This window comes from Plecotus auritus (assembly GCF_963455305.1).
Source record: "Plecotus auritus genome assembly, chromosome: 3".
Taxonomy (NCBI): Eukaryota; Metazoa; Chordata; class Mammalia; order Chiroptera; family Vespertilionidae; genus Plecotus; species Plecotus auritus.
Genome location: NC_137772.1, coordinates 169,318,159 through 169,339,772, shown reverse-complemented (window position 1 = coordinate 169,339,772; position 21,614 = coordinate 169,318,159). Strand labels below are relative to the sequence as shown.

General features: G+C 55.9%; 3 protein-coding genes across 10 annotated transcripts; 1 reads left to right on the top strand and 2 right to left on the bottom strand.

Annotated features, from left to right (window-relative positions):
• The first annotated feature begins 321 nt into the window (after positions 1 to 321).
• Positions 322 to 5,327, top strand: SHMT2 (serine hydroxymethyltransferase 2). Of its 3 annotated transcripts, XM_080662483.1 has the most exons (12): positions 322 to 464; positions 1,443 to 1,640; positions 2,138 to 2,217; positions 2,396 to 2,596; positions 2,892 to 2,973; positions 3,136 to 3,258; positions 3,385 to 3,524; positions 3,854 to 4,019; positions 4,207 to 4,306; positions 4,393 to 4,548; positions 4,630 to 4,737; positions 4,856 to 5,327. In XM_080662483.1, the coding sequence occupies exons 1-12, from the start codon at positions 432 to 434 to the stop codon at positions 4,981 to 4,983; spliced, it is 1,515 nt and encodes a 504-aa protein (XP_080518609.1). In that variant the 5' UTR covers positions 322 to 431; the 3' UTR covers positions 4,984 to 5,327. The 3 variants fall into 3 exon arrangements, with proteins under 3 accessions (XP_080518609.1, XP_080518611.1, XP_080518610.1); XM_080662485.1 differs by lacking the exon at positions 2,396 to 2,596; XM_080662484.1 differs by lacking the exon at positions 2,892 to 2,973 and having other exon boundaries at positions 3,136 to 3,211.
• Positions 5,328 to 5,486: 159 nt separating this feature from the next.
• On the bottom strand, positions 5,487 to 7,727 carry NDUFA4L2 (NDUFA4 mitochondrial complex associated like 2). The gene is made up of 4 exons (XM_080662486.1): positions 7,614 to 7,727; positions 7,109 to 7,197; positions 6,369 to 6,429; positions 5,487 to 6,236 (listed from the first exon to the last, which is right to left on the bottom strand). The coding sequence occupies exons 1-4, from the start codon at positions 7,668 to 7,670 to the stop codon at positions 6,180 to 6,182; spliced, it is 264 nt and encodes an 87-aa protein (XP_080518612.1). The 5' UTR covers positions 7,671 to 7,727; the 3' UTR covers positions 5,487 to 6,179.
• A 6,663-nt stretch (positions 7,728 to 14,390) lies between these two features.
• STAC3 (SH3 and cysteine rich domain 3) lies at positions 14,391 to 21,261 on the bottom strand. 6 transcript variants are annotated; one of them, XR_013960079.1, is made up of 12 exons: positions 21,055 to 21,231; positions 20,298 to 20,361; positions 19,758 to 20,025; positions 19,419 to 19,516; positions 19,151 to 19,214; positions 18,152 to 18,249; positions 16,052 to 16,118; positions 15,829 to 15,878; positions 15,460 to 15,545; positions 15,221 to 15,272; positions 15,007 to 15,134; positions 14,391 to 14,815 (listed from the first exon to the last, which is right to left on the bottom strand). XR_013960079.1 is itself a non-coding variant. In XM_080659264.1 (12 exons), the coding sequence occupies exons 2-12, from the start codon at positions 20,358 to 20,360 to the stop codon at positions 14,632 to 14,634; spliced, it is 1,098 nt and encodes a 365-aa protein (XP_080515390.1). In that variant the 5' UTR covers position 20,361; positions 21,055 to 21,261; the 3' UTR covers positions 14,391 to 14,631. The 6 variants fall into 6 exon arrangements, 5 of the variants coding, with proteins under 5 accessions (XP_080515390.1, XP_080515391.1, XP_080515393.1 ...); XM_080659264.1 differs by having other exon boundaries at positions 15,067 to 15,134; positions 21,055 to 21,261; XM_080659265.1 differs by having other exon boundaries at positions 15,007 to 15,144; positions 21,055 to 21,247.
• Between the last annotated feature and the right edge of the window lie 353 nt (positions 21,262 to 21,614).

Sequence of the window (21,614 nt, the reverse complement as noted above, 5' to 3'; positions counted from 1 at the left end):
GTGACTTCCAGTGCCCCATGGCTCTCTAGCTTGTATAGGAGTCTTTGTATTTCCCAGGGAGCCTAATAATACTAGGTATTCAGTAGGCATCCAATAAATGGTTGTTGTCTGGACGACAGTGGGGGGGGGGCGAGGAACACCTGAAGATATCTAGGACAGTAAGAGGGGGCGGCAGTAGATCTCTTTTCTTTCAGAGTGGAGCCTCTGACCCTGGGGCTACAGACGGGAAAGGAAGCGGAAGAAAGGTGGAAAAACTACAATTCCCAGAAGACCATAAAGGAGTCGCCTCACGCATGCGTAGGCCTCTACCCTTAATCCTTTGGCTTCTAGGACCGCTGTTCTCACGCATGCGCTATCGGGTCAGTCGTTTCGGACCCCTTGCTTCTCCAAGCTAGAGTTGGTGTCTTGACCTCCTGCGACTTCGGGTTGCGATGCTGTCTTTCTCTTTGCTCTGGGCCACTCGGGTAAGAATGGGGCTCCGGAATCTGGGTGATTAGTTGAAAGCAAGTTCCCCTCCTACCGTAATATCCATTCACAAACTATGGGATTCTCCTGGCTTTTCCACGCACATGGTCTGGGTCTTCCGGAAGCGGACGCGCAACTAGGGAATCCCCGAGACCCTCGGGTGCACGCGGCGTATACTGGGGGCCCCCTCTTCATTCCGGTAATCAGAAGTCCCAGGGCCATGTGACCATCCATTTTACGTGGCAGTTGGGGAGGGAACTATAACGGTTGCCCGAGGCTCCTGTGCTGGCGAACAGCGGGATTCCCAGTCTGGACAAGCAAGCTGTCTTCCCTGCAAGATCTGAGCCGTGCAGATGATGCAACCGAGCCCTACTGCTTGCATCAGGGGTCCTGCGGCTCTGCGGGCTGGAAGGCGGTGGAAAGGAGCCCGGCAGAGGACTGAGTGTGGTTTTTGGCTTCCCTGCCATCAGCACCCCCCCCACCCCCACCACTCTCCCCCTGGGACTGCTAAAAATCTACCCTGGTTTTCAGAACATTGGATGGCTACCTCCAATGTTCTGAAAACCACCTCTAACTATGGTGAGCCTGTTCTCTTAATCCCTTGCAACTTGGTCTCCTCCCCCCTGACTGGGATATCAGTTTATGGAAGACCCTTTAGTTCCAGTGAGTGGAGAGGTTCTGGAACCTCTAGCTTCTAGAACACAAACTGTCCTCTGGCTTTCCAGAGTAGTTCATGGGTCTAGGCGGAGGAAGATTCTGAGGTGAGGTGAATGGATGGAATCAGAACCACCCCCTGGACATTGATCTCAGCCTTGGCTCTAGAACTGGCTTTTGGAGGTGGGGGTGGTGAAAACTGGAACAGGCCGGCTGGACAGCTGGCTGTTGGGTTTGGAGCCAGAGTGCCTAATAGGCATGGCTGATGGTTGTTGGGAGACTGTCTGAACCCTTTTATTTGACCCTGGCTTTTCCTCCCCTAGCCTCTGCGGAGACATGGTCAGCTGGTCAGGATGGCCATGCGGTGCCAGCACAGTGAAGCAGCCCAGACCCAGACTGGAGAAGCAACCAGGGGCTGGACAGGCCAGGAGAGTCTGTCAGACAGTGACCCTGAGATGTGGGAGCTGCTGCAGAGGGAGAAGGACAGGCAGTGTCGTGGCCTGGAACTCATTGCCTCAGAGGTGGGGTCTGGGGAGAGGGGCCACGGCTTGGGCCACCATGGGTACAGAAAGTCACAGGTCATCTTGCTGCTATTTCTCCAGATCTCCCTCTCAGACTCAGGGCCTTCCTACTGGGCCTTATCTCTCTCTCTTCTTACTGTCCTCTGAAGCAGAGGCAGAGGCAGTCTGGGTTATGGGATGGGGGCATTAGAGAGTTTCCAGAGCCTTCCAGGGCCCCTACAATCAAGTCTGGTCCCTTCCCCCTCCCAAGAGAAAAGAGAAACCTGGAAGCACAGGTACGCGTGGACAGGTGGGCTTGCTGGGGACACCTATCATGGCAGCTAGGTTTCTGAGGATGCTGCCTTTGGCCGCGCCCCAAGCCTGACAAGGAACCCTGAATGAACAGAGCTTTCTGTAGAGCTCAGCTCCTTGCAGCCTGGGCTCTGGCAGGGTGGGCTGTGGGACTCTCTCAAAAGGGGCTCTGTACCTTCTGACATTGCCCTCACCCCTCACCCCAGAACTTCTGCAGCCGAGCTGCGCTGGAGGCCCTGGGGTCCTGTCTGAACAACAAGTACTCGGAGGGTTATCCTGGCAAGAGGTGAGGGCTAGACACCAGAGGGCTGGAGGGCAGCCTCCAGGATGGTGCTCCCAGTGGGGGACACCTGCCTGCACCCTCCCAGTGTGTTTAGAGGAGTAGCCTTCCCGCTCCTTTGCTACTTCGAGGGGGATGGTGGAACCCTTTCTCTCTGCCCTGATATGCCCCCCTCCCATGGCAGATATTATGGGGGAGCAGAGGTAGTGGATGAAATCGAGCTGCTGTGTCAGCGCCGGGCCTTGGAGGCCTTTGACCTGGATCCTGCACAGTGGGGAGTCAATGTCCAGCCTTATTCGGGGTCCCCAGCCAATCTGGCTGCCTACACAGCCCTTCTACAGCCTCATGACCGAATCATGGGGCTGGACCTGCCCGACGGTGGCCAGTGAGTATGGATGGGGTGGGTGGCTGATAGGCTCACTGGGCCATATGGTGATGAGAGAGGAGTTACTTATTGCCATGTGCCATGCAGATGGAACAGGCCTCTCCCTGTCCTTCAAGGTACAGTGCAGGAAGAAGATAAGACCCAGTAACCAGTGCCCAGCACAGAGTGGGCAGAGCAATGAGGGTGGTGCATGCTAGGAGCGGTGTTCCAGAGACGAGGCCTTTGGAGCAGGGCAGGAAAGGAGTGGGTCTTACTCCACTTAGAAGCCTTTTTACTTCCTCTCCTCCCCTCCCAGTCTCACCCATGGCTATATGTCTGATGTCAAGCGGATCTCAGCCACATCCATCTTCTTTGAGTCTATGCCCTATAAACTGAATGTGAGTGAGTGCTCTAGGGTCTGGGGAGGGAGCTGCTCAAGGCCTAGGAACCTCTCCTGGGAAAAGCAAGAGGCTGACGCCCTGAGCAGCCTTAAGGTCAAGGAGGAAAGTGAGCTGCACTGCTTCTTTTTAAGGACTTCAGCTTTTTGTCTCTCTGTCCAGCCCCAAACTGGCCTCATTGACTATGACCAGCTGGCAATCACTGCTCGACTTTTCCGACCACGGCTCATCATTGCTGGTACCAGTGCCTATGCTCGCCTCATTGACTACGCCCGCATGAGGGAGGTTGGTGGAGGGCTGGGGTACCTGCCGCTGCCCAAGGGGTGGTGGGGAGATTTTGGAGGAGGGGCAGCCTTGGGCAGGCCTGTCTGAACCCTCCCCAGACTGAGGCCTGTTTCTGTTCCTGCCCAGGTGTGTGATGAGGTCAAGGCACACCTGCTGGCAGACATGGCCCACATCAGTGGCCTGGTGGCTGCCAAGGTGATCCCTTCACCTTTCAAGCATGCGGATGTTGTCACCACTACCACTCACAAGACCCTTCGAGGGGCCAGGTCAGGCTCCCCGAGGTCAGGCGCTGCCTTCATGCCGTATTCCCAGGGCATTGTTGGTGGATCAGAGAGGAACTCATTCCACCTAAAGAGTTACACCCAGTCTGAGAATTCTCCTTTTCTTGCCCATGTGGCAGTTTCCTGGCAGGGGGTTTGAGGGTGGGAGGTGGGAGGAAGGTTCTTTTCCCCTCAACCCCTGGAGCCAAGCACACCCAACACAACTGAGGTGGCCTGAGAGCCCTCCGGGGCGCGGGTCAGCCGGTTTCCTCTGCTCTCCCCATCCCTTACCCTTTTTTTTCAGCTTAGATTCTGACCACTGTCTTCCCACACAGGTCAGGACTCATCTTCTACCGGAAGGGGGTGCAGTCTGTGGACCCCAAGACTGGCCGGGAGATCCCTTATACGTTTGAGGACCGAATCAACTTTGCTGTGTTCCCGTCCCTGCAGGGGGGCCCCCACAACCATGCCATTGCTGCAGTGGCCGTGGCCCTAAAGCAGGTTGGGGAGCCTACCATTGTCGGGTGGTGGGCATCTGGATGCTCAGACCCTGCTTCTTGCTAACTGAAGAACTGTTGGAAGGGAGGGGCCAGGAGGGGAGGCCTCAAGACAAGTCACAACTGTGCTGGAGGTGGAGGAGTAGAAGGGGCAGGACTCGGGGTCCCACGTGCTGCTGTCTCATCTCCAGGCCTGTAGCCCCATGTTCCGGGAGTACTCCCTGCAGGTTCTGAAGAATGCTCGGGCCATGGCTGATGCCCTGCTAGATCGAGGCTATTCGCTGGTGTCTGGTGAGTCAGGAGGTTGGGGGAGAGCCTCTGTAGCCTCAGGCAAAGGCCCAGGACTCACCATTCTCTGTTTACTCTTCCCTGCTTAGGTGGCACCGACAACCACCTAGTGCTGGTGGACCTGCGGCCCAAGGGCCTGGATGGGGCTCGGGCTGAGCGGGTGCTGGAGCTTGTATCCATCACAGCCAACAAGAACACCTGTCCTGGAGACCGAAGTGCCATCACACCAGGGGGCCTTCGGCTTGGTGAGACCCAGGGGTCCAGGGGGGAAGGGTGGATGTGAGGGGGGCGTGGGCCATGCTAATCCTCTTCTGCCTTTCTCCCAGGGGCACCAGCCTTGACCTCTCGACAGTTTCGTGAGGATGACTTCCGGAGAGTTGTGGCATTTATAGATGAAGGGGTCAAGGTTGGCTTGGATGTGAAGAGCAAGACCAGTGAGTAGGCTGACCCCCACCGCAGCCCCTGCCAGCCCCTTTACACTCACTGTCTGCCCTCCCCCGTGATCTCACACCTTCCCTAAAGCTCTGACCACTTCTCCTCACCCCTCTCTAGCCAAACTACAGGATTTCAAATCCTTCCTGCTCAGTGACCCAGAAACAAGACAACGGCTGGCTGACCTCAGGCAGCGGGTGGAGCAGTTTGCCAGGGCTTTCCCCATGCCTGGTTTTGATGAGCACTGAAGGGACCAAGGAGATGAGGCTCAGAGACTGAAATTATTCTCCTTCCCTCAACTGAACCAGTGGAGGGGTCAGCCATCTTCCAGTTTTTTGCTGGTGGAGAGAAGGCCTCTCACTTAGGGGAAGAGCCAAATGTAGTTCCCTTCCCAGAATTTGTAGCTGAAATTCCTTTTTGTAAGAAAACTTAGAAGGAGGCCTGGGGGCTCTCTGCCCTGCGGGTTCCCCGTTATCTCAGTGTTATGGCCTCCCTGTTCTTTCTTGGGGACAGGGGGTCACCCTCGTGAGCCAGAGGAAGGGGTGGGTAGACACCCTCCTTTCTGTTTTTACCTAATAAAATGCTAACCTGACCCAAGCTTCTGTTACTGTGGGAGCGGTCCCCTGGGCCAGGTGGTGATTTGTCTCCCTCCAAGTGTTGTTCCTGGATTCCCTCCCACAACCACCACAAGGCCCCCCGGGGGCTGCAGCCTCCTCTCTGTCTCTGATCAGAGCCGACACCAGACGTGATTAGCAGGCGCAGCAAATTCAATTTGTTAAATGAAATTGTATTTTGCCCATGGCTGCTTCTGTTTGATCCCAGGGGACAGAGGGGAGCGAGCGAGGAGGGGTGGGATGTCAGGGGGAGGCCCAGGTGCGAGGCTGGAGGGGGTGGGGTTGGCTCCTGAGTCGCAGGAAACAGCACACTGCCCCTCCCTGGGCTTAGATGTGCCTCCTCCAGAGCAGGCTGGGCCGCAGGCAAGGAGCCCGTTCGAGCTAGAGCAGCGCCTCCCTGGGAGGGCGCCCAGAGCCTGGGCAAACGTGGGGCCTGCCACGTCGCCTGGCACTCAGAGGCCCCTGCTTGCTCTTGGCTCACGTCTGCCACGCTCCTCACGTAGCCTGCGCCACACCCATAAGGCCCCTGTAGCCTAGCAGAGGGACCCCCTTGGGCCTTTTGAGTCAACCCACTGGGGCCCCACCTCCTAACTCTCCACCCCCACCCCCCTGCGTGGGACTCAAGCTGAGGGTCAGGGGTGCTTCCGCTGCAGGGAGCGAGGGAAGAGGGTGGGGGTGGAGCCGCCTCCCCTCAGGCGTGGGAACCAGGCCTGTGTACTCAGGAGCTGGACAGGGCGGTGAGGGTGGCGCCCTGGAGGCTAGGGGCTGAGTGGCAGGAAGGAGGAGGCTGGCTGACGTCGGTGTAGGACATCCACCCGACCCAGCCAGGCTCAGAAGTCTGGCCGGTCCTTCTTCAGCTTCTTATAATCCGTGGAAACTGCAAGGAACTATGGAAGCGGGGAGAGGGGGGTTGCACTGAGTGCCCCAGGCCTCCCTTTAGGGGGGAGGCGCCAAAGGGTCTTCCCAGGGACCAAGAAATGAGAGGATGGAGGTGCAGCCCTAGGGCCACCTAAAGGCACCTTGTATTGGTCGTTGGGGCTCAGGCGGTTCCAGGGCTCTGGGTTGTTCTTTCGGTCCCAGCTGTGGAGAGTGGGGGGAAGGTTGGGGTTTCTCTGTGGGTACTAGGATTCTAGAGCCTAAGGTAACACCAGCATCTCTCCCTCTGCCCCACCACCCCAGCCCTATAGGGGGGGGGGGGCATTTCCCAAAGACTGACGGGGAGGAGGAACATTAGCAGTTGCTGACGAGGCTCCTGACTGCACCTTGCCACCCTGGGTCAGCCCAGCAGAGCAGAGTGCGGAGATCGGCAGAGATCCGAGGGGCTGGGACTTGTGATGTGTCCCAATTCTGACAACATGGGGCTGTTCCGATGAGTTCAGAGGACCCCCCACCCCCACTGCCTGGGGGGGGGAACAGTGGAGTCTCATACCACCCGGCCCCTACCGCCCCCCCAGACGCTGCCTGGCCACATCCCCAGGCCCCGCAGGGATATGGAGGTACCCATAGGCCGCCTGCGGCGGCAGAACAGCGTTGCCATGGCAGCCGGGGCAAGTCTGGAGCCACAGAGGAGAGTGCGGTTGGGTGGGCCCAGGGGGAGAGGGGCTCCAGCCCGGTGATGCTGGGGGGGTGGGGCGGGGCAGGGGCGCTGCAGGGGGATCCCTGCCAGGCCCACCGATTCCCACCATTCCTGAGAGGCCCCTTCCCTGCCCCATCTGGCCCCATCCAGGGCCCCGGCCAACGTCCCAAGCCCGGCCTTTACCAGACGTCGGGGCTGCGCAGGGCGAGCCGCAGCAAGTAGAGAGCAGCGCTGCCCATGCCCAGGCCGATGAAGCCGATCATCGGGATGAGCTGCGGGAAGACCGAGGACACTGTCAGAGTCAGTCCCCTCTCCCGCGCTCCCCTTCCCCGCAGCTCCCCCTCCCCCGAGCTCCCCTTCGCCCTTTACACGCTTTCCTGCCGGGCGACCCCCACCCCCGCCTAGGGGCCCGTGCTCCCTCCCTTCTGGGAGAGGGGACCTGGTACCTCGTGCACCACAGCTCGGCCCCATCTCCCACACCCCACGGCAGGCCTCTCCGAGGGGGTTCAAGGGACGCAGGGAGGGGGGCACATTGCAGGGATAGCTGAGGACACCTTGGAGAAGGTTAGAGCCCTGGACGGGGGTGGGGGGTGGGGGGGCTAGGCAAGAAGGTACTGGGAGCTCTGGGGAGCGCTGGGGCAGCGAAAAGTTGGGCGTTAGCATCTGTGGCTCTGGGGACCGAACTCACCGCGGGATGCCTCTTGATCTGCCTGTATAAGCGGGCCCCGAGACTGGTTCCCGCCATCTCGCCTCTCCAGTGTCTGGTCCTCTTTGGGGCTTGGCTCCCTCGCTGCTCCTGGGGTCCCGCCCCCGGCTGGGGAGGGGTCAGCCCAGCCCTGCCCAGCCCAGCCTGCCGCCGCCAACTTACCCCACCCCTACCCATTCCGCTTCTTTCCCCAGTTCCAGGCTCTGAGCGGGAGGAACTGTTGGGGAGCTGAGGGCTTTCTTCGCCTCCACTCTCGCCTCCGGAGGCCGCCTCCGGGCTCACAGGGACACCATCATACTTGGGGCTTTGGGTTGGTCCTAGGGAGAGGCCTCACAGGCTTTGACCCAGACTCTGATTGAGAGGGGGTCCAGCAGTGGGGGGAGGGATCAGGGACTCGCCGAGACAGGCTGGCAGACAGACCTCCAGAAAAGTGCAGGTGTGGAGTGCTCGCAGGTGGCACCAGGAGGGCCAGGGAAGCGCAAGGGCAACGGCAATGCTTCCCTGACACCCAGGGCAGCCATTTCCAACTGGGGTGCCACCGCACACTGCTGTGCTGCAAGTATTTTTAAAACGTGCAGGACCTGACTATTGAGTCAGGGGCACTGACCTCTTTTCCCTGAGATTGTCAAATGAAAAAAATGACAACAGCCAACACAACAATAGCCATCTGGTGTGAATGAATAAAGTTATACCTATTTTGGCGCGCGCGCACACACACACACACATTGTTGTGCTGCGGAATTTTACTCATTAGTTTATGTGTGCCATGAGATGAAAGGTTGAGAATCACTTCTCTAGAGCATCTAGGAGTAGCAGGTCCTGGAGGCCCTGGTTCTGTCCCCACCACAGTGTAGTGGGAGGGGGGGCAGACAGTCCAACAGAAGAGCTAAAGCTGCCCCAGCCCCTCTAGTTCTGGGTGGTTTCTCCCAGTTGTGTTCTGGTTGGCCTGGAACAGTGTTTGGAGGCCAGAGGAGTTAGAGGTATCTTCAATTCGGGCTTAGGACAGAGTAAATCAGTTGTGGAAGTTTGGAGGCTTGAGAAACTAGCTTGCCTTGCCACCCTTGGGGAAGGGGGGAGAGGAAAGGGGCAACTGTCCAAGGAGGCCACTCTCTGCCTCTGGCTGAGACAGAGGAGAAGGGAGTGAGAAAACCAGCTCAGGAAAGATAGACAAGATGTTGAAGGAGGAAAGAGAACAAGACACACAAACAGAAGTGCAGAGCAAGCAATTGATTGCCCCCAGATGCTATGCTGTCAGGGCGAGAAGGCTCACTCACCATCCTTGGGGAATTGGGGTTCCAGGGACCCAGGAGCCCACCCTAACTACCTCTCCCACTCCCACGCTAACCTCCACCCTTCCTTTCCCTCCCTGCCTCCCCCTGCTCAGCCGCATGCCCCCAGCTCCCCACCTCCCTCCACAGCCCTGTGGCGGCTGGGGCAAGGGCGACCTGTGCACCCACCTCTGGGGACCTCGGGCACAGGGAGGAGGGGGCCCTTCTGGGGGCTTCCTTCTTTCCCCGGAGCTGAGACTTCCCCTGTCCCATGCGTTGACAAGTGCGGCTGTAATTAGGCTGCGGGGTCCCAGGCTAGAGCCTCCCTCGGGCGGATAATGAGATAAAGTGTCAGAGACACGGCGAAAACAAAGAGACCGAGACTCGCGTGTGGGGGCGGGGAAGAGGGACTGACTGAAGGGATGTCAGAGCCTAGAGCGGCTCAGTGCCGCACCAGCCCTGAGCATCCGCACTCCACCTGGCCAGGGAGTGGGGTGTCTGTCACCCGTGCACCCCAGCCTTCCAATCTCTGAAGTGACCGGCTTGTGGAGGTGACCGGGAAGGGGACCCCAGTCAGTGCCTTGAGGTGTCCCCAGGCTGTCCGGTAGGACAATCAATCCCAGAGCTCGAGCTGGAGGGACCAGAGCTGGGCTGCACATCTGGCTCTATGTGGCACAGATGGTGCGCCAGGCAGCCGACGGGGACCTCTGGCAGCTACGCCGCACCCCTTTGATTCTCGGGCCATCGCCCACCTTCCTGGGTCCTTTCCCGTGCGCCCCAGTGACTTGGCCTAGCACGTCCCAAAGCCTCTGCCCGCTCCTTTCCCTGAGCCGCCGCAGTCCTCCAGCCGGCCGTGCGCCTCTGCCCACTCTCCCAACTTCTCACGTTTTTGCTTCTGATCGGGGCTCCCTGACCGGTCACCTGCTTCTGGTGCCCATCTCTGGCACCTTCTCTGTGACTCTATTTCTAAGCCCACTCCTATCTCTGGATCAGGATCTCTAGGGCCGAACACAGAACTGTTTGGTTCCAGATCCCAGCTGCGCCCACCTCCCCGCACTTTCCCACCAAAAGGATTCAGGCCAAACTGACCCAGCGGGTGAGGGACCGCAGAAGTCATTAGCAGTGGATTAGGCGTGGCCAGGGGCGGGCCGGGGTCCCGCCGCGACTGGACTCCAAACGTTAAATCGCGCAGGACACTACTCAGCACGCAGACGGCTCCACCGTAGGTTAAAAAAAGAAGCTGGATTCGGCGCTGCCTTATGCTGACTTCAGGGGCTGTGGGCGCGGACGCCCCCTGGAGGCCGAGCTGCTTCTAAGCTCTCAGGGGAGATGCCTCGGACGCCCCCTGTTGGGCCGCGTCGGGCCTGCGCCCCACTGCTTTTCGGCAGGTAAGTCAGCTCTAGAGTGTGGTTCACGCCCCACCCGCCGCTCCTGCCACTCCCTCGGCCAAGGCAGTGGGTTCCGCAGTGGGCGGGGTGGAGGATGCGGAGAGGAGACACGGAAGCTCCCACCTCGCCAGCCTCGGGCACCCCAGGTTCAGGATGAGTCCTCTCGTGAAGCTGGGCAGTCCCAGAGGCGGTGGTGGGGGCGGGGGAGCTCCGTCTCTGTCCAGGGACTGCCCTCAGCCCCTGCCTGTCCTACTCTCTTAGGGGTCCTGTCTGTCTCGGTGTCTCTGTGTATGTCTGTGTGTCTCTGTTGTTCCTTATCATTCTGGCTGTCTGTCTCTTCCTCTGTAGCTCTCTACCTGGCTTGTCCCTCTGCAGCTGTTTCTCCGTCTCTCTGTTGTCTCTCCTTCCCTCTACATCTCTACCTCGCTGTGTCTCTCATTACAAATGCCTCTCTGTCGCTCTTTATCTCTGTCTTTCCATCCCATTCACTAGTTGGAGTCCTATTCTCTGGCTTGCTGCTCCTGAGGGGTGGGGGCTGCAGCAGTCTTACGGGACAGCCTGGGGACACCTCGGGGCACTGACTGGGGTCCCCTTTCCGGTCACCTCCACATGCCCGTCACCTCAGTACGGGCTCCGTCTTCCCTCTGCAGCTGTGGGGTGTGGGGGGCGGAGCCCTGGAGGGAAGACACAGTGCCCAGCATCTGCTCGGGAGCCCCGAGGCCCCTGACCCTCGCCGCCGCTATTAAGGGCTCCGGGTCCTGAGGCTCTGAGATGATCATGATTGCATCAGCTAAACAGCGGAGGAGCCAGGAGCCGCTCGAAGAGCAAGCGAGGGAGCGAGGGAGCTAGACAAAGACGCCCGCGCCATCTGTTTATGCAAAGCACTCTCCGCCGGGGACCCCGGCGTCCCGGTGCCTGGCCCTGCTCGGGGCACCAGGTCATGAGCCCGCTCCTGCTGGTGCCCCCGCTGCGCCTCTGCTTTCCCTCTCCCAGCACCCAGAGGGGCTGCGGGGCGAGCGGAACCGAGGGGGGCGGGGGGTTGTTGATGTGATTGGAGCGGACGCGGCTGTTTCTTCAATAATGGATGGAGATGATGCGGACGGCGGAGCTAAGCCCGCCCGGAGAGGAGAGGACTAGGAATCCGAGAGGAAGGGGCGGGGGTGGGAAAGGCAGCCAGGCGCGCGCAGGCACACAGACACAGAGAGCGCGCCTGCGTCACACTGTCTTTCGAATACGCGCCGCCGTGTGGTTCACACCCAGGCACACGCCCACGCACTGTCACAGAGGCACACACACCTGCAAGTGTAGATGCCAGAGCAACACACACTCGCTAGAGGCTCTTCCTGATTCTCACACAGACACAGTCCCTGCGGGGGACAGAGACCCACGGAAATGCCTACAGCGGGCACACCCAGGCGTGAAGAATGCACAGACACGCCAAAGCACATGTGCACACCGCTACACCCAGGGGCTTAGACTGACAAAAATAATAGAAGTTGGGGGGGGGGTGGACAGAATGGTGACAAGACAGATACGTATTCAGGGTACAGGGGCACACCAATGTACACACACATCTCACACACTTTGGAACACACACACACACACACACGCACTGCACACCAGGGACATAGACACCCATAATTGCCAAGGGCACAGAGACCCCCACATGTTCAGAGGTTGACACCCACACATATGCGGGAGCCTTGCCCTGGGGTGGAGGAGTGTGGTGGAGAGGTCGCGGGAGTGCCTGCTAGAACGCCTTGTTATTCTAGCCGTATATATAATGAGGTCCTGATGGCAGGAGGGCCTGCTGACAGGAGGCGCCTGGGGCTATTGACCCTGCACCCTGTTTGACTGCCTGCAAGCTTTCTTCCTTGCCCCCCAGGCAGGTGTTGCAGAGGCTGGGCCACTCTGGCCTCAGCCAAGCCAGCCCACCCCAACCCCAACCCCAGCTGTTGGGGAGAAAAGCAGGAGCAGGAGCCATAGAGGGACATTGGCTGTACAGGAAGACTCCCAGGATCCTCAACACAGCCAGGAGGCAGGGGGTGGGAGAGAGGTTCAGTCCATACCCCCCTCATTGCCTGTGCTGCCCGATCTTCTGACATCAAGGGGCACTTTCTTTGCTATGAGTTGGTGCGCACTGGGGAAGAGTAGGGTGCGGGTTGTATCTTGGACCCTAATAACCGGTCTGTTTTTTATTCAGTCGCTCCTTGGCCCAGACTTATGACCTTTGCAGTGTAAGGCAGCATTATCCATCACCCAGGTGGCTGCTGGCAGGAGTAGAGGGCTTTGGGGCCCCCACAGGGTCTCTGTTGTTCCCGACTCCTTCTCCTGAGACCAGCTCTTTGCCAGCGGGCCAGGCTAAACCAGCAGACAAGTACTGGGGGTCAGGGCATGACCATGGGGCTCAATCACGATACTGGGCCTTGTGTCCCCAGCCCTGGCACTCCAGCACCCGTCCTTCCAGCTCCGCACAGCCGGCCTTCCCGCTCCTTCTGCCCTCCCTCTCTCGGGCCCTTTGCTTAATTTCCTATTAACTGCTGATAAATCCAATTAAACCGCCGTTCTAATTAGGGACAGCTGCCGGCTCTGTGAGGCGGGGAAGGGGGGTGCCCCCCGAGTGTATTGGGGGGGGGGAGAACAGCCGCTCTCTCTCTCTCAGTACCCCCACACCAGCATCACCGCCCAATGAGCCAGTAAATTGGTTTTGCTTCAGCATTGTGGGGGGCCCCACTCAAGGATCTCAGGGGCTCTGGTTTTGAGTCCCTCAGACTGCTTGGTGAAGAGATAGGACCCAAGTCCTAGTTGTTCTCCGCCCACCCCCATTCGTGGTAGGCAAATCCCACCCGAGGAGGGATGGGGGCAAAAGGCTTGATTTGTGTGTGGGGATGTGGAGGGAAGGCCTGTGGTCTGCTGCTATTCCAGCCCAAGCATGATGAAAGGGGTGCTACCTGAGTCTTCCTTATGACCCCGCATCCCCCAAGGACTCCAGTACAGTCAAGAGCAAAGGAACAGAAGACAGAACCCGGTTCTGCAATGAGTCCTCTTGTGTGTTTCCCTACCCCCACCACACCTCAGCCTTCTGGAAGGAAGGGGGGCACGCTGGTCCCGGGCCCTCCTTTTCCCCAGCCCAGCTGAGCCTCTGTCCTCCCCCCACCCTTTCCCGCCAGCAGCAGATGGTGCCTGGGCTCCCGCTGCCAACCTTGCTAGGCGGTGCCAACCTCAGGCCTGGCAGACAGCGGGCAGGAGAAGAGGATCTCCTGGCTGGCCACGCTGACCCTCCCCCCATCCGCCATCAAGCTCAAGACCCTCCGCAGACTCCACTCCAGCGACCACCCCAGGCTGCCTTTCACTGGTCCACTCCCAGGTCTCTAAACTCCTCCTTCAGCTCCCTTCCCTACACCTTCCCGCTCCCTGCCACCTGCCACCCTGACCAAGACCGGTCTATTTGCATGTCTACATATGCAAATGAAAATATTTGCATACGGCGCGCCGCAGGGTGGTTCTCCGCGCGAGCCCTTTAGCTGTCTGCCCAGCGCCCTTTCGCTTGGTACCTGTCAGGGCTGGGGCGGGGGCCGCGCGGGAGGGGTTAAGCCCCCGGGCCTTGCTCGCTGGGTTCCCGGAGGACCTGAGGAAGTGTTGCCATGGAGACGGCACGCACCCCACCCCCTCCCAGGCCCAGGGTCTCGGGCTCCTTGTCTCTGGTTCTCTTCTCTCCCCACCACCTCGGCCCCCGTCCCTCGCTCTCCAACCGAGATCTTGCATCGCCCCCTGGCGGCCCAGCTCGGCACTGAGCCAGGTTTCGAAATGTAAGGGGCTGTCCGCGGCTAAATCGCGGAAAACTAGAGGGACCTACCCTGCAACCAGGTCCTGTTCCTAGCCCCAGTGGCGCGGGGGCGGTGACCCCAGCCCGGCTCTCCTTTCTTTACTGACTACAGAGGCCTCACCTAGCGGACGCACTTGTCTCCCCATCTCCCACCGGCCTCAGCCCAGGTGGGTTTCAGGTTACCCGATAGTAGCAAAATGTGACTGCTGGGGAGGATTTTCCACCACTTCGTAGGCCCTCTCCCTCCTTGGCCCCAAGTTAAAGAACAAACTTTTCTAACTTTTGTCAAAACTTTAATAAATTCACAACATTCAACAGTTCGCCTCCCACCCACCCCCGCAACCCAGGGCGCCTCCTAGTGGAAACGCATTCTTTTTCCAGCTCTCAAAGGCTGTTCTAGGCACCAGTATCCGACGGCATAGGCGAAGGAGGAGGGCGGGAACCGGTCCCTTCCCAGGAGCCCCGTCTCGCTCTGGCGGGCCTTCCCGCTCCTCCCTTACTCAGCAGTATAGTTGCTTTCACTCCATTTCTTCTCCAGCTTCCACTGGGCCTGCCCAGAACCCGGCCTGGGTCTCTCCCGCCAGCAGGCGCCTGCCTGCACACCTAAATCTCCTCCAGGAAGTCGGTGGGGAACAGCCCCACCTTGCGGCCAGTGTAGACCTTGACGTAGCCGCCAGCTTCATCTCCTTTCTGCACCACGATCTAGGATTAAAGGATTAGGGAGGAGAGAAATCAAGGGAAAACCGTTGTAGAGGAGAGCAGGGGAGCCGGAGTTACGGAGGCCTTTCCTAGTTTCATTAATAGAGTGTAGTTTGCAGAGGAGCCTCCCGGCCTGGGGTTGGGTTGGGGCACCAGAGCTACCTGGTCTTTTTTTTTTTTTTTTTTTTTTTAACCTGGTCCTTCTTGAGGGTGATCTGTCCTATTTCGCGATTCCCCACGAAGGATCTTGTTACCCGGTGTACACGTTCTCCAGACCGGACCCGAATGATGAAGTTTGGAGGGAAAAATCCGACTTTCTCCCCTATTTTCCCCTAGAGGAGATGGTAGGGAGAATCAGCCTTTTAAATTCAACCCATGTTCCACCCTACCCTCAGTCATTTCTCTTACCCGCCACCACTCCTCATTGGAGTCATCAATGACTGTGATCTTCTCTCCAGGCCTGGCAGGGGAAGGGAGGGGCCTCTGAGATTTAGGGGCCTTAGTATCCAGTCCCTTGGCTGTACCCAGGTCCAGCCTCGATAAGCTCCAAGCCCTGAGTATCCCTTCCCCCTTTCCTTTCCCAGAGGGAGCTGGGCTCTCCCTCTCCACATCCAGTATACCCCCACCCCAATCTTAAGGCCTCTCACGGGAAATCCAGGTCGTCCTTTTCCAGGGCTTTGAACCGATAGAGCGCCACAAAGTAATGAGACTGCTGGAAGCCAGGCTGCTTGTGCTGGGGGTGAAAGTGGGGGATGAGTCTCAGGGCTCCTCTGTCCCACATTGAGGGGCAGGAGTCCAAGGCAGGAGCATTCTCCAGACACCCTCCATTCCAACTCTCTCCCAGGTCCCTGAACTATGAGGAATGCATTAGCAGTGTGTGTGTAAGGTGGTGGAGAAGGCTGGTTAAGGGTAATGGGAACCCGAGGGCGCAGTCTGAGCTCTTGCTGAGGTCGAGAGTGGTGTCAGACTGGGCTGGGAAAAGGACTGGGCTCCATGCAGGGAGAAAGGAGTCTCACTTTGTCATCAGGTGTCTTCTTTTCAGCCTTCTTATCCCCTTCAGGGTTTCCTGGGATGAGAAACACCAACTAATTGTCTCTGGTTCCTGGAGGGTATCCCTCATCCTCTTACCCTTCTGTTGTGAGGCCTCCTTTCTCTCCAAACCTGGCGCGTCCTTTCCCTGGGCCACTGCTGAGCCCCTGACCTCCTCCATCTCTGTGGATGGAGGTGGGTGTCACTCACCATTCTGGGCTTTGCCTCCCTCTGGTCTGGCCGACTCTGGCTCCTCTTCCATCATGGCTGCTAGAGGCTGGAGGTACACCAGAGTTAGGAAGATGCTGTCTTGGGAACCCATGCTTGCCCTGGCTCTCCAATCAGGACAGAGAATAATAGGATCGAAGGGTTGGAAGAAGCCTTGGAGAAAATATCTATTCAATCACCTGCCTAATGCAGAGACTTTCTCTGAAACATCCTGGCAGGTGGGCCACCCACATTGTGCTTGAATGCAGCTAATGACAGGGAACTCACTATCTTGCAAAATAAGCCCATGCAATTTATTTATAGGACATTTCCCCATATTAAACCTATGCCAGTCTCCCTGTAACTATTAGTCATTGGCCTGATTTGCCTTCTGGAGGAATATAGAACCAATATAATCCCTTTAAAGATCTGAGGACATGTCAGCACATGTCCTTCCTGCCTTTTTTTCTAATTATTCTCAGTCCCTTCAAATAATTTCCCAGGATCCTAATTCTATGTCCTTTACTATAATGTCTGTCCTTAAAAATACCTCAGTGTATAAGAGAAAAATGGGCAACACAGCTTTTATAATTCCCTTAAGAAAACAGAACCCGAGTGTGCTAGCCTTTCTGGAAGCAGCCAAATCACATTGTTAGTGCCTTACAGTCATAGCTCCCTCCACAGAAATCCCTAATCTGCACCCAACTTCCATATCAACTACTTTGAAGCCAGATCTCTAGTTCTGTTTTTGTGCAGTTGATTTGTTGTTGTGTTTTTTTATTTTTGTTTTTTATCCAAAAACAGATATATACATTTTTCCTTACAAAATTTCAAATGATTAGTGTTGGGCCTTTTTCTAGTCTATAAGATTTCTGAATATATTATTCCATATATGTTTTTCCTTCTATGTTTCCCACAAACTTGATGGGTATACCATTTATGTCTTCATTTGCACCAGTGAGAAAAATGTTCATAGGTAAGGACCAAAGACAAAATCATGTTATGAGCCATCAGAAATCTTCCTGTAGCTGGACACTCCCTAAAGGACCAGGGTCCTTTGGGTACTGTCATTCAGTCAATTTTAGCATTCCGTCTAACCGTAACTGTTATCTACATTAGTCCATCCTGGTTGTCCAGATAGATATAAGGATATGCTAATAAACCCCTTGCTGAACTGAATGCAAATCTATGGCATTATGACTCTAGTAATTTACTAGTATATATATAAAAGCCTAAGTGACCAAATGACTGAACAACAGAACGACCTGTCGCTATGATGCGCACTAACCACCAGGGGGCAGGTGCTCAATACAGGAGCTGCCCTCTGGTGGTCAGTGCACTCCCACAGTGGGAGTACCTCTCAGCTGAGTGACAGGCGCCAGATGCTGGGCTTATGGCTGGCGAGTGCAGCTGCGGCGTGAGCCTGTCCCGCCTCCACGGCAGCGCTACTGAGTGGCAACAGGCACAGCGGGGCTGGGATGAGCAGGAGTAGCGCCTGGCCTGGGCTCAGGCTCCTACTCAGCTGCCTACTGCTTCGCGCACTACTACATCCCTCGGGGGATGTCGAAACCGGCAGTCTGACATCCCCCCAGGGGGTCCCGGATTGTGAGAGGGCACAGGCCAGGCTGAGGGACCCCAACAGTGCACGAATCTGTGCACTGGGCCTCTAGTCCTATTACAAAAGGAAATGAAACTACTTTTGGCCACTAGATTTGTGCCTCAGTTACCTCATCTATAGAATAAATGGGTCAGACCAGATGATCTTCATGGACCCTTGTATGATTCTAGAATTACTGGGCAAATTCTGTTCCCTGAATCCAAAAGCACAGCTCTTGCCTCTATTGTTTAGCAATGCCAGGGGTCTGGGGTCTAGCCTTCAGTTGGTTATAGTGATTAATCTGACAGTTTTGCAAGGGCGTTCCTGGAGAAAACGCATGCTATGGCAGGAGTTCTTAACCTGAGGCCCTCTAAAATTGCATGCAAAAATCTGTCTGTTGGGTTATGTGCAATTTTAGGGGAAAGAAATCCTAGCTTTTTTTCAGCTTTCCAGAGAGGAGACATGGGGTCTCTGGAAGGGAACTCAGTAGGAGTTATGGTGCTCACATTTTTCTTATCTGCCTGTCCTTTCTTCCGTTCTTTGTTTGCCATGATCACCCCAGTGCGCAGTGTTTCAAACACAGGGTCATTACGATTTGCAGCAGCTGGTGGGAATGGGAGAAGAAAGAAGACATTACTGGGGAGGCAGGGAAAGGCTTGGAGGAAAGAGAGACCTCCTAAGTAAGGGAGAGGTGTGATTGAGTAGATACCTGTGCGTGTGAGTGTGTGTGTGTGTATGTGTGTGTGTGTGTGTGTGTGTGTGTGTGTGTGTGTGTAGGATCAGGGAAGTTGTCATCTGGGCATACCTAGATCATCAATCTATAAAGAGCTCTAAAAACATCACTGGAAATGTAATGTAATGGAGAAAAATACTTACCAGCATTCCTTCCAGGCAGAGCATTCATTATATGATGTTGGAAAGTCAACTTAACTAAGTTGCTTGGGTGTTGGGGAATGCTCAGAATTCCTATTCTCCTTCTCAGGAGAGTGGTCCTTTAACTGCTGGCTTTTTTGTCCCACTGAATGGCATGTGCAAGCAGGGGTGCTTGTACCAGTGGGCCCTTCTTTTTACACCCATACTCCTCACAGAATTTAGCTTCACCTCAACATAAATGTTAAGGGTTGCTAAACTATGAATCTGCCCAGGATGTCCATAGCTCTGGGTCTGTCCTTAAGCTAGCATTCTTCTGTAACAAGGATGAGTACAGTCGAGAATCCTTGTTCACTTAGAAATGGTTTTGCATATGCAGAGCATAGCTTTTGATGAAGATTCAGTCTTGGCTATGCCTCTTGCTGGCTGTGTGGAGACCTAGCTAAATCTTGTCTCCCTCAGCTATCATATAGGGGAATATTGACTCTGCATCCAAGGTGGCTAAACTATTAGGTTGAGAGAGAACCATGGGATGGAGAATCTTTCTGTTTCAGAATTTGGTTTCTAAATCTAGAGGTGTGCTGAAACCATCTCTAAACTTGCCCATTCCCTCCGGTTCCATGTGAGTCACTTACAGACACTAGCGTACTGCTGGTTGCTGTAGAGTGGGGAGCTGTAGGCCCGATGAAAACCAGGGGGCTGTAGGGTAGAATGGAAAGCATCAGAAAGAGCAAGGCAGGACCCAGAACCCCATCTCTCCCATGAGTGCTCCTTTTTGAAGTAAGAGATGGGCTGAGAGAGAAAAAGCAGGGAAATGGAGGGGGTGGCCTGAGGAGAGACTGGCAGGGGTGTAGCTGGCAACATGTCCCCTCTCTATTTTCTTGCTCCCCAAAGCCTACTCACAATCTTGCCGAAGCACCTCTGCATCTCCACGTAGGACTGACAGTGTTCGTGGATGTTGGTTTTGCAGTTCTTACAGCGAAGCCCAAATTTGTTGTTGACTTGGGAGAGGGGAGAACATTTGGGTGAGGTTGCTGCTTCCCTTGCCCTTTGTACCATCACTGCTCCTATAGCGCCTAGTTCCTTTTCTGTGTGGAACCCCACATTCTCAGTCTCTAACAGTATTTCCTTAAAGCCAAATCTTGCTACAGCCTGTCTGCTATACCAATACTCCTCTCCTAAGCCCTTTCCCAGTTCCCTGCCTTCAACATTACATGCTTTCTCCTTCCCTTCATGACTCACGCACAATCATCCGGGCACAGACATCACAGAACTTGGGCTTCTTGAAGAAATGATCTTTGAATTTGTGGGGCTTATCATTGACAAGCTTAGGAGGTTCTGGGGGTGGCTCCTCCTCCTCCTCCTCTTCTTCCTCCTCTTCCTCATAGATGTAGTAGATGGGCCCACCCCCAGCTCCCACTGCCTCCCCATTAGCCTGGGGCTCTGGGGGAAGCTCCATCTCCTTTGTCCCAGCAGACTCCTTCCTGAATAACTGCTTCAGCCGCTGTAGCTGAGGGGGAGGGAGGAGGGAATGAAGGAAACCCAAAGTTAAAAGAATTGTCATGCTCTCTAGACTAGGTAAAGCTGAAGCTCACTAGACATTTTTCTAGCTTGGGGCAAGGGGCACACCCCAGGATTAGGGGGTATTGGGGCTGCAGATGCTGACAGGCAATCTAACAACAGAGGAGTCGCATACAAGTGAGATCAATTCAAGCACTTTTCTTCAAGTGCTGCACTGGCTTCCCAGTTCCCCACACCCAGTGGTCAGAGGCCCTGACTCACCCCACTTTGCCGAGTCTCTGCTGGGGAGGGCTTAGGGGACTCCAGCACCTTCTTTTCTGTCATCCTGCAAGAGGTTGGACCCCACTATGACATCTAATCCCCGACTGCCATTCTCCCTCCCTTATTTCTTTCCCTTTATAGTAGGGTGGTCCTTAAAAGGGAGGTTTTGGGAGAAATCTTTTCACAGAGCTTATGAATAGGAAAATTCCATGGAGATCCTGAGAAAAACCCAACAGACTGAAGAACTTCCCAACTAGTTCCTCAAACCAAAACCCATCCATCCACTCTGAGGTGCAACCCCCAAATTTGTAGCCCCCATACAGTCAGTACTCAAGACTGCCTGATTTAGGGATTTTCCAACAGGTACTTCATTTCTCCTGGGAATCTATGGGCAGTAGAGATATGACACTTTCCAGATTTCATTTTATCAGGAGGCTGATGTGTGGAGGGATGGGCTGGGGCATTTGTTCTCTACTTCTTTCTTGAGCCCTGGGGGCCTAGTGCCTAGTTCCCAGCTTGCCTCAGGCCTCAGCTATTTTAAGTTTTCAAAGTAATATGAGCCTTTCCTTCCCTTACTACTCCCTTCACTTGACCCCACTCCAATCCTAGCTCTTTATCCTGGAGTAGAATAATTTCACTCCTAAAACCTAAACTACTCCTAGACAAGAAGAGAAATGAAGAAGCTGAATAGACTACGGATTGGGGAGGCTGGGGTGAGCAGTCCTGGAAATGGAAAGAGGATGAAGAGGCAACTCACGTTTGGGATTCCCTGTTAATTCAGTCTGTGGAGGGAAGAGGGAGCCCCTGCAGTCTTGATGGTAGCACTGGAGGAAGACTGGTCCTCTTCCTTGGGGGCTAAGCCCCCCCAGTACCCTCTGAACTCACACCAGCCACCCAGACGGTATTTGTAGACCTAGCCTCTTGCCTCGGTGTCAGAGCTGGAATGACAGGGCTGGAGTGAAGTGGACAGCTGAGCGACACAGCTGACATAGAGAAATTGGATATGGGGAGGCCTGGGCAGGACTGGACCCTAACTCCTCCCACCTTCCAGAGTTGCTGTTCCCTAGTTTCTCATCTGTGGTGTGCATGTCAGTACTGGGTAAATTCAGGAGGGGACAGTGTTCATGCTGTATACTCATTTGGATAATTTTAGATGACTGAAGGTAAGGATTGATTATGAACAGCTTTTCCAACCAAACCCCTTTTTCCAAGGTCCAAAATTCTCCCCTCCCTGGACCTGCTTCAGGAATTAAGCCTTGAACTTCCCAGCCATTCTTCTTGTTGCCATGTGTCTTTATACCATCAAGGATAGATTTA